Source organism: Lonchura striata, chromosome 3, assembly GCF_050655825.1.
Source record: "Lonchura striata isolate lonStrDom1 chromosome 3, ASM5065582v1, whole genome shotgun sequence".
NCBI classification, from domain to species: Eukaryota; Metazoa; Chordata; class Aves; order Passeriformes; family Estrildidae; genus Lonchura; species Lonchura striata.
In genome coordinates, this window is record NC_140705.1 from 723,221 (window position 1) to 737,236 (window position 14,016).

The window sequence follows — 14,016 nt, forward strand, 5'->3', positions numbered from 1 at the left end:
GGCAGTGGGTGTGACCGGACAGTGGGTGTGACCGGACAGTGGGTGTGAGTGGTGTGAGTGGGCAGAGAGGGTGTGAGTGGGCAGTGGTTGTGAGTGGGCAGTGGGTGTGAGTGGACACTGGGTGAGAGTGGACACTGGGTGAGAGTGGACAGTGGGTGTGAGTGGGCAGTGGGTGTGAGTGGTGTGAGTGGGCAGAGAGGGTGTGAGTGGGCAGTGGTTGTGAGTGGGCAGTGGGTGTGAGTGGACACTGGGTGAGAGTGGACACACAGCGTGACTGGACGCAGGGGTGTGACCAAGAGCACTGTGCTGTGCACAGACACGGACACAAGCACACGTGTGCACAGAGGCACGGACACCTGTACGTGCCCACACATGGGTGAGCAGAGGCACACACAGGTGACCCTGCACGCACACCTGTAAGAACTCAGGCGCTCCCAACCCCCTGCACACCCACACAGATGACACACCCACACAGGTGACACACCCACACAGGTGACACACCCACACTGGTGATCCCCACCCACAGAGGAGACACAACCACACAGGTGACACCCACCCACAGAGGAGACACACCCACTGGTGACACCCACCCACACTGGTGACACACCCACACTGGTGACACCCACCCACATGGGCAGAGGTGGGAGTCGAGGAACTACGAAATTAGGAAGAAATACAAAGCATACGGAGCAATTATAAGGAAAAAATAATAAAATAAATCAGTTCATTCACTGGTGGGAAGGGGTGGGAAGGTGAGGGGCTCCAGGTGTCCACCCCTGATCCTGCAAGCAGGCGAAACACAAGGGGATGGGGATCACCCACCCAGGGACAGCAGGACAGGGAAAGCCAAAGCAGTCACAGGGTGTGGAAAAACCTGGAAGTGTGTCTCCCCAGCCCCCAGAAAAACAAACCTCCCCGAAAGCCCCAGTTTGACCCAAAGTTCCTGCGGGCACTGCCCTCGATGCCGCTGTCCTGTGCCCTGCTGCGCCCTGGGTGCTCCTCGGCAGGCAGAACTCGGGGAGGGAGCAGCTCAGTGTCCAGAAATCATGGCCAGGGCCCAGTTTTTGAGGGCCAGGGTTGCGTTTTGCAGGTAAATCCAGGAAGAATAGGTGAAGCTCGTCAAGTGGTCCCTCACGCACTCCCATGTCACATCCCCGCTGCAAAAGCAAGGACAAGGGATTACGGGGGGTCAGGGCCAGAAGGGAGGGATGACATGGGGGACACAGGGGGCACCCCCGGCTGGCACGGGGACAGACGCGATCGCAGCAGCAGCCAGGGAGCCGCGGGCAAGGGGTGGCAGGGCTGCTCACTTGCAGGAGTCGAGGCAGCGCTGCCAGCCCCGCTGCAGCGCCGCAGCCAGGCCCTGCAGCAGCGGCAGCAGGCAGCTCCGCAGCACGAACAGCAGCAGCTCCCGCGCGCACTCGGCCAGGTGCAGCAGCGCCTCGGGGAGCCGGGTCTGGAGCTGGGGGAGCAGAGAGGGCGCGGGGTGAGCTCCAAGCCCGGCAGAGTCTGGGGCCCTGGCCACCCGTGCCGGTCCCATCCCACCCCCTCCCTTCTCTGGCGTCCCTGAGCTCTGCCCACGCTCTCCAGCACTCGGCAGCCAGGGCACCCACACTGAGGCGCCCATGTCACCCCACTGGCACCAAAACGCTGCCTTCTGCAGCACCAGGGAGCCCTCTGAGCCCTGTCCCTGCCACGGTCACTGCAACAGCCGGGGCGGGCCAGTGCCACAGGACAGGTGGCATCAGAGGCCTGCCATGGGGCTGTCCTCTTCCCACAACAGCAGCACTGGGGGCTCCTGCCAGGAGCAGTGGCAAACACCATCCCACTTCAGGCCTCCCCGAGACAGCTTTCCCAGCCCTACAAACCCCCACTGGCGCTCCTTGTCCCGCCCAGCCCTGGAGCCCCCACTCACCCAGTCGCCAAGCCAGGGCAGGCTGCCCTGGAGCCAGGAGAGCAGGGAGCAGCACTGCTGGGACACAGCCCGGGCCACCTCAGCGCTGTTTTTCCAGAGCAGCTCCAGCTGCGGCCCCAGGACGGACACAGCCACGGAACCGTGCTGGGCCAGGCTGCGCTCCAGCCACCTGCAAGGGAGTCCCCGATGGACCACGGCACCGGTGGCACCCGCAGAGCACGTGGCCACGAGCTGCCACCACAGGGCAACGGGGGAGAGCTCCATTGGGAGCTCCAAGTGCTTCCAGGCAGGGCTGGGGAGCAGCTCCCGGCTCCCCCCAGCCCTCGCTGTGCTGCACCACAGCCTCACACCCCGGCCCCGGCCAGCCCCACCGCCGGCACAGACCTGTAGCCCTGCAGGCAGCCACGGGACACCTTCTGCCAGGCCAGCTGGGAGGCGGGCAGCACGCCGCAGGAGCGGAGCAGCCGAGCAGAGGACGAGGCTGCAAGAGACACGAGTGCTCCCTGAGTGTGCCTTGGCTGCGGGGACGCATGTCTGTCTGTCCCCAAGGACTCCGTGGGGATGCACGGCTCGAGCTGTGCTGTGAAACCCCTCGGGAGATCCTCCGGGAGGGGACAGATGGACAGAAGCCCCTGAGCAGGGAGACCCTCCCAAAGGGGAACTGGCCCGAGTGCCTGCATCCCCCAGGAGTGCCCAGCTGGACAGACGGACAGGCCCCACTGCCCACAGCAGCCACAGCCAAAGGCAGGGACACCAGGGGCTTTACTCAGGAAACAGCCTCAGGAGGGATCCCAGGGAGGAGGATCACTTCTGAGCAAGGGGAAAAAGCCTCAAGCTTGTGACAGGGAAGGTTTAGGCTGCAAACAAAAACCAGTTTATCCATAGAAAGGGCTGCGCAGGCTGCCCAGGGCAATGGTGGAGTCTCCATCCCTCGGGGGGTTTAAAAGCCATGTGGATGTGGTACTTGTGGGGATGAGGGACATTGGTGGCCTTGGCAGTGCTGGGGGATGCCTGATGCTCCCAGAGGATTTGTGCACCCTGGATTGTTCTGTGAGTCCCCAGTGTACCCTGGAAGGAGCCGTGCGTGTGCACGTCGTGCAGGAAGAAGCCAGCGGCGACGACCAGCAGGACGAGCAGCAGCCGTGACCAGGGGAAGCCCCGGCCCTTCATCTTGCACAGCAGCTCCTGGTGGGGAGGACAAGGCCTTGTCACTGTCACCGCAGGCTCCAGCACAGCCGTGCTGCCCTCCGGCCCCACCCAGCCCCGGCTGGCCAGGACAGACATCTGCTGACAGCTGGGGCTTGGACAGGGACCAGCACATCTGTCCCCAGCGTGTCCTGCGTGCCTGGCCCAGCACGTGCCGGCAGCAGGAGGGGCCAACCGAGCCCAGCACGGAGCTGAGGCCTGGCCCCGGGTGCTGCCTGCTCCTCCTGTCCCGTCTCTCACCTTGCAGGCGGCGTCACAGGCGGCCACATCCTGGTCCCCTCCGGCCCCCCTGGCTGCCAGCTCCTCGTTTGTCACTTTGAAGGAGCGAACCGTTTCCTGTAGTGACTGATGCACCTTGGGGACAGCAGCAGCTGTGTCAGGAGCCCCCCGTCCCCACAGACCCCTGAGCTGCCACGGCACCCAGAGGGCAAGCGCAGGTGCCAGGGGACACTGGCAGCTCAGGGAGCTCTCCCAGCAGCACGGGGACATCTCCCAGCCCAGCTGCCCCATCCCACTGCTCACCCCTACCTTCTTGCTGCTGCTCTCCCAGCACTCCAGGAGGTGGTTCAGCAGCAAACTGGGGAGAAAGGAGAACAGAGGACTTGGTCAGGAGCTCCCAGAAGGAATGCAGGTGTCCCAAAGGTTCTGTAGGTGAGCACTGGCCCCGCTTGGAGCCACAGTGTGGACTGACCTGGACTGAGCGAGGTGTTTGGTGTAGAGCTGCCTCCAGACACTGAAGCTCAGTGGGTCCAGGCTCAGGCACTGGCTCATGGAGGTCAGAAGCTGGGGAGGGGGCACAGCAGGTGTGACCCTGTCCCCAGCACACCAGACACCCCACATGTGCCACAGCCAGCCAGCTCTGGCACTGGATGGTCTCCAAGGGTTCCCACCCAAACCACTGTAGGATTTGCTGACTCCTATCCCTGGGAGCAGGCAGCACAACCCCTATACTGCCATCACCACCCTCCAGCTGGCACGGGTCCATCCTGGCACGGCTCCAGGGACCACCAAACCTCCAGGGACCACCACAGCTCCAGGGACCACCACAGCTCCAGGGACCACCACAGCTCCAGGGACCACCACAGCGTGCCCCTGCCAGGCTCACCTCCTCCTTCATGGCCGGCGGGCAGGCGGGTGTGGCTCGGGACAGGAAGGAGGGGAAGTAGGTGTGCAGGGCCGCCTCGGGCCGGGCACCCAGGGCCAGCACCTTCAGGCGGGGGTAGAGGCGCCGCAGCTGCTCCTGCAGGCTGGGGGAGAGCGAGAGGCTGCCGAGGGCTGGCGGGCACCAGGCTGGCACCGGGGACACCGAGGGCAGGCCCGTGGCACGGCTGTGCCTGGATGGATCAGCCTACCTGGGGGACAGCGAGTTGTTGGGCATGAAGGCGAAGTCCAGGAGGGGGAAGAAGTCCTTGGGGCCGATCATGCCGAAGCCTTTGGTGAGGTTGGGGTGCATCCTGCAGAACAGAGCCCTGAGCTACTGAGGGGTGGCACGGGCAGCGCTGGCTCCGGAGCCCAGGCCCCGGCAGCCGCTGGGACACGGGGGTCACTCACATCAGGAGCCGGTCCAGGTAGGAAACGGCGTAGGGCGAGAGGGACTTGATGCCGAGCACCGGGAGCATGACGCCGAGCCACACTGCGGGGAGAGGGGGAGGGCTCTGGCTGGGCTGCCCCTCGCTGGGACAGGCGGGCGGGTCCCCGGGAAGGGCTCAGGGCAGCTGTGCTGCAGAGCAGCGGGGCAGCACGCTCCCTGTCTCTCCAGGCAGATGGGACCCAGCCACTTCCCTGTGCCGGCTGCGGGAAGCTGCACTGCAGAGCTTAAGGATCCTTCCCAAGCTCTTCCCAGCCCAAGGCAGCGCCAGCAGCAGGAGTGGAGCTGCTGGCAGTGCCGGGAGGGGATCCCACAGGGGAGGGGATCCCACAGCGCTGCTGGCGGCTCTCACCTTTCAGGCCCTCCTGGAGGTCGGTGAAGCCGGCCTGCCCCAGCGCCCAGAGCACGGTCAGGCACTGCGCCGGCCGGCTCTGCTGGGAGCGCAGCACCTCCAGGTACTGCGGCAGGACAGGACAGTCAGCTGGGAAACTGCAGCCCAGCCCAGCCCAGCCCAGCCCAGAGCCATGGCACCCGCAGCCCCCAGCCCCTGAAAGGGACCCACAGCTCCAGGCGAGGCCAGGAGCCATTCTGGGGCAACAGGGGAACCCCAAACCCAGCTCTGGGGGTGCAGGGGAAAGGAGAAACCCCAAACGCAGCTCTGGGGTTGCAGGGGGACAGGAGAAACCCCAAACCCAGCTCTGGGGGTGCAGGGGGACAGGGAAAACCCCAAACCCAGCTCTGGGGTTGCAGGGGGACAGGGAAAACCCCAAACCCAGCTCTGGGAGTGCAGGGGGACAGGGAAAACCCCAAACCCAGCTCTGGGGGTGCAGGGGGACAGGAGAAACCCCAAACCCAGCTCTGGGGGTGCTGGAGGACAGGAGAAACCCCAAACCCAGTTCTTGTGGTGCAAGAGGACAGGGGAAACCCCAAACCCAGCTCTGAGGGTGCAGGAGGACAGGAGAAACCCCAAACCCAGCTCTGGGGGTGCCGGAGGACAGGGGAAACCCCAAACCCAGTTCTTGTGGTGCAAGAGGACAGGGGAAACCCCAAACCCAGCTCTGAGGGTGCAGGAGGACAGGGGAAACCCCAAACCCAGTTCTTGTGGTGCAAGGGGACAGGGGAAACTCCAAACCCAGCTCTGGGGGTGCAGGGGGACAGGAGGAACCCCAAACCCAGCTCTGGGGGTGCCGGAGGACAGGGGAAACTCCAAACCCAGCTCTGGGGGTGCAGGGGGACAGGAGGAACCCCAAACCCAGCTCTGGGGGTGCAGGGGAAAGGAGAAACCCCAAACGCAGCTCTGGGGGTGCAGGGGGACAGGAGAAACCCCAAACCCAGAGCTGCTGGGCAGGGCAGGCAGAACCCACTGGGGACACCAGTCCCTTGGCAGGGGAGGGTGGAGAGGTCCAGTGGCTTTGTGCAGTGGCATGGAGGAGTAGCCCCACCAGGTTTACAGCAGCCACACACGTGGCTCACCCCAGCTCACCTTGCTCAGGTTGGTGGTGGCAATCCGGGGCCTGTACAGGAGAAGGGCCTGGATGCAGATCCTGTAGCCGTGCAGCGACTCCCCTGGAACGGAGACGGGGGAGGTCCTGCTCACCACGGCCTCCGTGCAGGAATTACAAAGAGACAACGAGGAGCAGACACTGGGGGGAGGACAGGGAGCCCCAGGTGCTGACCTTGGGCCTTGTCCAGCTCCTGCAGCATGGTGTAGATGCAGTGGTCAAAGAAGAGCTCCAGGAAATTCGATGCCTTTGCCAGCAGGGAGCGGATGATGCTCCTCAGCTCCTTGCTCACCAGGCAGTACGGGTAGTCTGGGGGGCACGAGGGAGGGAAGAGTTTAGTGAGACCCTGTTCTGGAGAGTCCAGCAGAGCTGGAGGAACTGACCCAGTGTGAGCTGGGCGCAGGGAGTGCCTCATCCTCATCCCAGCCAGGCAGCCCCAGCCCCCTCCCCAGGGATCCTGCCCTAAGGGACGGCTTCCCATGGAATGCTGACGCTGTGGGATGGACAGGGGCCTGGAGAAAACACTTTGTTCCCCTCCCACCAGAAATGCCACGTTCTCAGTGTGAGCAGGCAGGAAAGGGAAATCCTGCCCCAACATCCCTCCAGCACGGAGGGTGGACAGCTGAGAGCGAGCTCCCAAACTCTGCAGCAGCAGACAGAGCTCAGGGACTCCTGTGCAGAACGGGGTGACTGGGGAAGCCCCGCTTTGCCTGCTGCATGGGCAATGTTATGGGTACTCTCAGTTCAGTCAGAGAGAAAGGAGAGGTTTCTGCCAGGCTAGGGCCTGGGAAAGAGTTGCAAAGGAATGTAAACAATTCTCTATCTCTCTTGTTCACATTGTTTGTGGATATGTTCTGCCACTGTGCGTCATTCACTGAGCACCAATGCTGTGAGGTGTTTTTAGTTTATGACCAATGAAATTGCTCTGCATGATGCTCTCTATAGAAGAGTGATACATTTGAAACAAAGCAGTTGAAAGCGGGTCTGGGGACAGCTCAGAGCCCAGCAAACCCTCCCTGTTCTGGCCCCAAGGAGCACAGCCCCAGCACTGCCGAGGGGCAGCAGCACACGGACCGTGGGGGTGCTGGCTCAGCACGGGGTCGCTCCTGGGTGCCTGCAGCTTGTAGTTGAGGTACCCAGCCAGGTCCTTCACCCACACCGAGGGGTTCTCGGGGAACACACTCTGGCTCTTCTGCAGCTCCTTCTGCAGATCCACCAGGTCCAGCTGCAAGTGACAGACAGACAAACTCAACCAGGACGGACAGAACTGGGCAAAAAGCACAGGCAGGAGAAAGTTACCTCTGACTCCTGGGGGGCCATGGAGGGAAATGCTGCCACCTCCATACCACATGGAAAACCCCTGCTGCCAGAGCTCCAGAGCATTGCCTGGGGCAGCTGGCTCCCAGCCAGCGAGCCCATCAGCCCGAACTTGCTGATGGCAGCAGCTTGGCAAGCACAGGCCCACGGTGATTCCAGCCATGGCTGGTCCTCACTCCACACCCAGAGTCCTCCAGGGAGGAAACAGCCGTGAGCAACCAAACCCACCTGTTGAACAGCCCAGCATACCAAACCAGGTATGCGGCAGCAGCTCCCACCCCTCTCCTGCCACCCAGACACACCCATGCCCTGCTTTTACACCTGGATGCTCTGTGGGGCTGCAAGGCTCAGGCTCTGTGAGAGCTGAACATGCTCCCCGTGAGTGGGTTCCCACTGGCACATCAGCTAGGTGCCCTTGGGCACCACAGCCTCGTGAGAGGAATTCCATACAAAGCAGCTGGTGCCACAGCAGGAAAGAAACCTGTCCCAAAAGCCCCGTCCCTGAGGTGACAGGGCCACGCAGTGTGTGTCCCCACTGAGCACAGGGACAGCTCTGGCTGCCCTGCCCTGCCTCCCCGGGGAATACGGGAATGCCACAGTCCTGCACCAGCTGTCGCTGGGCAGAAGCTGCACGTGGAGAGCTGCTGGAGCAGTGCAGAGAAGCCCCACCCAGTTCAGGGGGACACAGAGGGAACCCCCTCGTCCGGGGGGAGTGGAGGCCCCAGGGCATGAGGGGACAGGGGAGGAGGTGAGCGAGCAGTGCCTGCCAACCCCGGGGACACATCAGCCCAGCCAGCCTGCCTCGGCCGCTTCTGGAACCTTTCATGCTCTGAATGGATGAGGCAGACACAGACACAGACAGGTTCTGCAGAGCCAGCCAGAGCACAGCAGCTGCAGGAGGGACTCCCAGGGCCCCGCCAGCGAGGCAGGGAGGAGGTGCCAGCCACGACCAGGCTTCCTGGGGTTCCTCCCAGACACAGCGGCGAGGAGGGGGAACCAGGCTTCCCCTTCCAGCCGCCTCCCGCCCCGCACGGCTCCCCTGGCAGCGGGAACAGCGGCGCGGAGCTCCCGGTGCTCCGCAGGGACCCGGCCGGGCACACTCACGGCTTTCAGGGCTTCCTCCAGCGAGCGGCACCGGCCCGGCTGGGCTCCAGCGTCGTTCCCCGACGCCTTCCTGCCGCTCTTGCCGGCGTGCTGCTTCCGCGGCGGCGGCTCGGCGGCCGGCGGCACCTGCTCCTTGTTCTGCCGGCGCAGCGCCCGCTCGAAGCCCAGCTGGAAGATGGTGCTGGAGGCGGCGATGGGAGCTGGGCACGGACAGGGAAGGGTGACCGAGGCGCCCTGGGCAGCACGAGGGACGGGACGGACGCGGGGCACGAGCAGCAGAGCGCGGCCCCGGCCGTGAGCACGGCCGCGGTGCACAGACCGCCGGGGCGCCCCACGCCGCCCTGCGACCCTGCACCCACCGGGGACCCCCGGTCCCCCACACACGGCGCCCCTCGACCACGGGACCGATGCCCGCCGCACCGGGGCCAGCGGGCGCCGACACTCACCAGGCAGGGGCACGGCGCGCCCGGCGTTGGCCTCTCCCAGGGCCCGGCGGCTGCCGGCACCGCCCGCGGGCCCCCGGCGGGGTTTGCGCACCACCTCCCAGCGGCCGGGCCCGCCGCCGGCCGTGCCCGGGGCCGCTCGCGCCGCCGCCATCGGGACCCGGAGCGCCACGGGCGGCGCCGGGCTGGGGCCGGGGCGCGTGCGCGCGCCGCCGCCGCTGATTGGCTGCGCCCCGCGAGACGCGCCGCTCGTGCCGGCTGCCACGTCCCGACCCCGCCTCGCCGGGAGGCGGGAAAGGGCGGGAAAGACCACGCCCACAGAGGGCGGGGCCGGCGCGCACCGCCTCCCCAGAGACCCCGCCCACAGCGGGGCTGTGACGCTGCGGGGGGATTGGGGGAGGAGCTACAATGATGACGCAGACAAAGGGGGCGTGGTCAGGAGAGGGGGCGTGCCCAGGGCTCTCGCGCCACCGCCTGAAGAACGACCCCAGCCCGGCGGGGGCGGAGCCTTGCGGGCAGGTGGGCGTGTCCATGCAAACGAGGCGGCGCCGCGCGGCATGCCGGGACGCAGCCCGCGCCAAGAGCGCGCTGCCCTCGCGCGTCCGCGGGCGCTGCGCGGGCCGGGCCGTGCGGGCCGGGCCGTGCGGGCCGGGGCGTGCGCGGGGCCGGGGCAGCGGGGCCGGGCTCGGGGCGGCCGTGTGCTGGCGAGGCGTGCGGCGGGCGGGCGGCGCGGGCGGGGCGGGAGGCAGGCATACTTACCTGGCAGGGGAGACACCATGATCAGGCAGGTGGTTTTCCCAGGGCGAGGCTCATCCCTTGCACTCCGGGTGTGCTGACCCCTGCGATTTCCCCAAATGCGGGAAACTCGACTGCATAATTTGTGGTAGTGGGGGACTGCGTTCGCGCTCTCCCCTGGTTTTGCTGGTCAAAAACAGGCGAAAGCACTCTAAGCAAAAAACCTCTGCCCGTGTTTCGGGGGTTTATGGGTTCGGCCGTGGGTCCGTTCTTCGTTTGGTACCCCGTGGAACTGAAACGCGGATGAAAAATCAGAATACGACACTTCCAATAAAGATTTGTAGGGAATGGGTATGTTTGCTTATTCATAGCGCTGGACGTAGCTGAGGGCTCATTGCCCTTCAATGGACATGCGCACTTCTGAGAACTCCCGATCCTTTTTTATTACGCCTACTAATTTCCGTAAGCATAGAATTTCACAATAGGTTCATGCAGATTCATTCTGCTGATTTCGCGTTACACTTACAGCTGGTTACACTTGTACTCAGTTTTTGTCAGAAAGTTCAGAAAGAACTCCTGGGTCACTGCCTTGTCTGTTTCAAAGTGCGAGGAGTCTTTCTTATCTTTTTAGTGTGGAAATTTGCATTCTTTCTCTTTAGCTGGGGTAGTTTTGTTAGTGCTACAGTTACCAGACTAAACAGCACATTTAGCAAGTTCAAACTGGCACATTTCACCCAAATCCAAATGGATTTCTACCCTGTTAAATTTTCGCTCTGTCTCAGAACCGAGCCGCTCCCGCACCGACACAGGTCGCTCTCTGGGGCGGAGGCTGGAGCGCCTGGCACCGAATCGGGACGGGGCAGGCGACACGGGCACAAGGAGCTGCGGGATCGTGCAGGCAGCCGCTGAGTGCCCCGGCACGTCAGGAAGGCTCGGAGGGCAGAGAGGCTCGGGAACAGCCGGGGATCCAGGGGACACAGGAAAGGGCAGCGCATCCCTAAAGGGAGGCTCGGGGCGGCCGCCTCGGGGGACCGGATGATCCCGGCCTGTCCCACGCCGTGTCGCAGAGCAGGGAAGCACCGCGGTGTCACCGTGGAGTCACCCCTGGGGAAGGGGCGAGACGCCGGTCCCGCTTCCCTCGGCACGGTCTGGGCACGCCCGGCTGAGGCAGAGCCGGGACAGAAGTGCGGCGGAGGGCTGAGGTCCCTGAGCCTTCAGGCGATGCCCGATCCGGGCCGGACGGGCAGAGTTACCACAACACGGACTAATGAGAATTCCTGACATAGCGAGCGCAGCAAGGCGCGGCATTAAACTGTTTTTGACCAGCAAGACCAGGGGAGAGCGCGAACGCAGTCCCCCACTACCACAAATTATGCAGTCGAGTTTCCCGCATTTGGGGAAATCGCAGGGGTCAGCACACCCGGAGTGCAAGGGATGAGCCTCGCCCTGGGAAAACCACCTGCCTGATCATGGTGTCTCCCCTGCCAGGTAAGTATGCCTGCCTCCCGCCCCGCCCGCGCCGCCCGCCCGCCGCACGCCTCGCCAGCACACGGCCGCCCCGAGCCCGGCCCCGCTGCCCCGGCCCCGCGCACGCCCCGGCCCGCACGGCCCGGCCCGCACGGCCCGGCCCGCGCAGCGCCCGCGGACGCGCGAGGGCAGCGCGCTCTTGGCGCGGGCTGCGTCCCGGCATGCCGCGCGGCGCCGCCTCGTTTGCATGGACACGCCCCCGCAGCCCCGCCGCTCCCGGAGCCCCCGGGCCGGGCCCCGCCGGGAGCCCCGGGTGCCGCGGGGCCGCTGCCCCGAGCCCGCAGCGCCTCCCTCCCCTCGGGCCGGGCTCCGTTCCCAGCGCCGGCCGAGGGCTCAGCGGTCACGAGCTCCCGCTGCCGGAATTACCTTTTCCCCGGGTGCTCCCGGTCCCGCCGGGACCCTCCCGGTGCCTCCGGTCCGCACAGCCCGCCCCTCTCGGCTTCTCTGTGCCCTCCGACAAACGGTGAGCCGAGCGTGCGGCGTTCCCGGGAGAACCGCTCGGTCCCGGGCTCTGTCTGCAGGCACGGACACTAAAAAAGCTGCAGACTTCCATTCGAACCCCGAGATGTCATCTCCCCCTTGGAGCTGGATCTTCCCGCTCAAGGGCAAAGGAAAGGCGGCTCTGCTCACCCCCAGCGCTACGAGAGAACACGTCTGTCACACCAAGCCCCCGAAGCGCGTCCTGGGCTCCGGGAGCGGGGCCGGGAGAGCGCTGGGATTCGGGACAGCCCCGGGAACATCAGCGCCCCGGGCGCGGCGTTCCCGTCACTCTCGCTCCAGCCCATCCCGGTGATTTAGGCTTCTTCTCGGGGGCACCAGAGCGGCAAATTCAACCTGGCAATGACCCAAACTGTAAAAAGGAGCCTGTGAACATTTCCAGTCCTCTCTGGACCTCTCATCTTATCAGGGTTGGTCTTTTCTCACCGCTTGGACTCCCGGTTTCAGTTCAGCTTTTAGCAGACTCACGTTTCTCTCTTGCCCCAGGACTCCCCAAAGCCCAAACCAGTGACATGAGGGCACCTAAAACTTTCCCTGGCTGAATGGGCAGAGCTGCACTTTCCATGCATTTTCCAAAGGAATATGCAAACCAGACAGAGTCTTTTGGGATAATTAATTGTGCAGTTACCTTGCACAGCACGCCCTGCCTGAGCAGTGGCAAAGAGCACTCGGGCACATGGAGAAAGCGATGGGGTCATTTTGTGTTCCCAGTCCTGAATTCTGTGGGATGTCCGAGGGATTTCCTGCCCTGAGGGATTTCCTCCCACTGCAGCAACAACAATGATCATTTACTCCAAGGTCCCTCACAGCCAGTAACTTCGGAACAAGATATCCCAGTATCCACTGGAAAATCCACGGCTCCATTTCCCAGCTTAAGTGGAACCAAAGGATTGGCCCGGGAGAGAGGAGATGCCTGCGGCCCCCTTCAGCCCAGCCCCGTCTCTTCCCCTTCTGATTTCTCCTTCTGTCCAGGCTCAGCCCATCCTGCCTGCAGCCCAGCCCGTGATATTTTGGAGGGAGTTAAACCCAGCTCACGAGCTGGTCCCTGCAATGGGCCTCGCCTTCTGCCCCTGCGCCGCCCCGACAACAGATTGGGTCATTTCTTTTGGCCCTTCTCCCGCACTTCTTCCCCCGGCTGCAGCAGCACCTGGGAAATCCCCATCCCCTCTGCTCCTCGTCTTTTCCGGAGTTCCTATCCCAGAGCGGGCACGGGCTTCGGGGCAGCACCGTGCTAAACCGCGCCGAGCGTGCCTCCCGTGCCGGCTCTGGATCCGATCGGAGTCCGGCTCCGTTCACGGTCCGGCTCCGTTCGGGAGGATCCGAACCGGGACCGGGAGGGACGGGACGCTCCGCCGCGCCGCCAGGGGGCGCTGCCACGAGGGCCCGGCGGGACCCGCGGCGGGTGTCGGGGAGGGGCGTGGCCATGCAAATCACAGCGGGGAGGGGCGGGGCGGTGCAGGCACGCATTGTGGGCGTGTCCATGCAAACGAGGCGGCGCCGCGCGGCATGCCGGGACGCAGCCCGCGCCAAGAGCGCGCTGCCCTCGCGCGTCCGCGGGCGCTGCGCGGGCCGGGCCGTGCGGGCCGGGCCGTGCGGGCCGGGGCGTGCGCGGGGCCGGGGCAGCGGGGCCGGGCTCGGGGCGGCCGTGTGCTGGCGAGGCGTGCGGCGGGCGGGCGGCGCGGGCGGGGCGGGAGGCAGGCATACTTACCTGGCAGGGGAGACACCATGATCAGGCAGGTGGTTTTCCCAGGGCGAGGCTCATCCCTTGCACTCCGGGTGTGCTGACCCCTGCGATTTCCCCAAATGCGGGAAACTCGACTGCATAATTTGTGGTAGTGGGGGACTGCGTTCGCGCTCTCCCCTGGTTTGCTGGTCAAAAACAGATCAAACCGACAGCCCTGGTATAACCAGACCCAGAAGCGTTTTTGCCCTGCTATTCCGTTGTCCGTTCCCGGTCCATTAAATCACGATCCGCGCCATCCAGCACCCCGCAGGATCTCGGCCCGGCCCGAGGCAGGAGCAGCTGCCGGGGTCTCTCCACCCGCGTGAATCTCTAAAGAAACCGGTCACCCAATTTCTCAGCCTGGCCCTCCTTGCACGCTGCGGCCCCAGAGCCTCCACCCGGGTCCGCTCCAGCTTCCCACCCTCCTGCGAGGGTCAGGAGGAGTCCAAGAGCTTGCG

General features: G+C 64.9%; 1 protein-coding gene and 3 non-coding genes across 5 annotated transcripts; 2 read left to right on the top strand and 2 right to left on the bottom strand.

Annotated features, from left to right (window-relative positions):
- Positions 1–693: 693 nt before the first annotated feature.
- Positions 694–9,250, bottom strand: TMEM214 (transmembrane protein 214). 2 transcript variants are annotated; one of them, XM_085574211.1, is made up of 17 exons: positions 9,079–9,250; positions 8,633–8,832; positions 7,286–7,436; positions 6,386–6,520; positions 6,193–6,275; positions 5,062–5,167; positions 4,673–4,754; positions 4,474–4,590; positions 4,227–4,368; positions 3,813–3,904; positions 3,650–3,698; positions 3,362–3,475; positions 2,983–3,100; positions 2,300–2,396; positions 1,916–2,084; positions 1,311–1,462; positions 694–1,157 (listed from the first exon to the last, which is right to left on the bottom strand). In XM_085574211.1, exons 1-17 carry the CDS (start codon positions 9,227–9,229, stop codon positions 1,031–1,033), a joined length of 2,085 nt encoding a protein of 694 aa, XP_085430337.1. In that variant the 5' UTR covers positions 9,230–9,250; the 3' UTR covers positions 694–1,030. The 2 variants fall into 2 exon arrangements, with proteins under 2 accessions (XP_085430337.1, XP_021400819.3); XM_021545144.4 differs by having other exon boundaries at positions 4,474–4,575; positions 9,079–9,246.
- A 576-nt stretch (positions 9,251–9,826) lies between these two features.
- Positions 9,827–9,990, top strand: LOC116183526 (U1 spliceosomal RNA). Its single transcript, XR_004148158.1, has one exon. It is a non-coding gene; the product is annotated as a U1 spliceosomal RNA (small nuclear RNA).
- Positions 9,991–11,142: 1,152 nt separating this feature from the next.
- LOC144246098 (U1 spliceosomal RNA) lies at positions 11,143–11,306 on the bottom strand. The gene has a single exon (XR_013339784.1). It is a non-coding gene; the product is annotated as a U1 spliceosomal RNA (small nuclear RNA).
- Positions 11,307–13,535: 2,229 nt separating this feature from the next.
- LOC116183512 (U1 spliceosomal RNA) lies at positions 13,536–13,699 on the top strand. The gene has a single exon (XR_004148144.1). It is a non-coding gene; the product is annotated as a U1 spliceosomal RNA (small nuclear RNA).
- Positions 13,700–14,016: the final 317 nt, after the last annotated feature.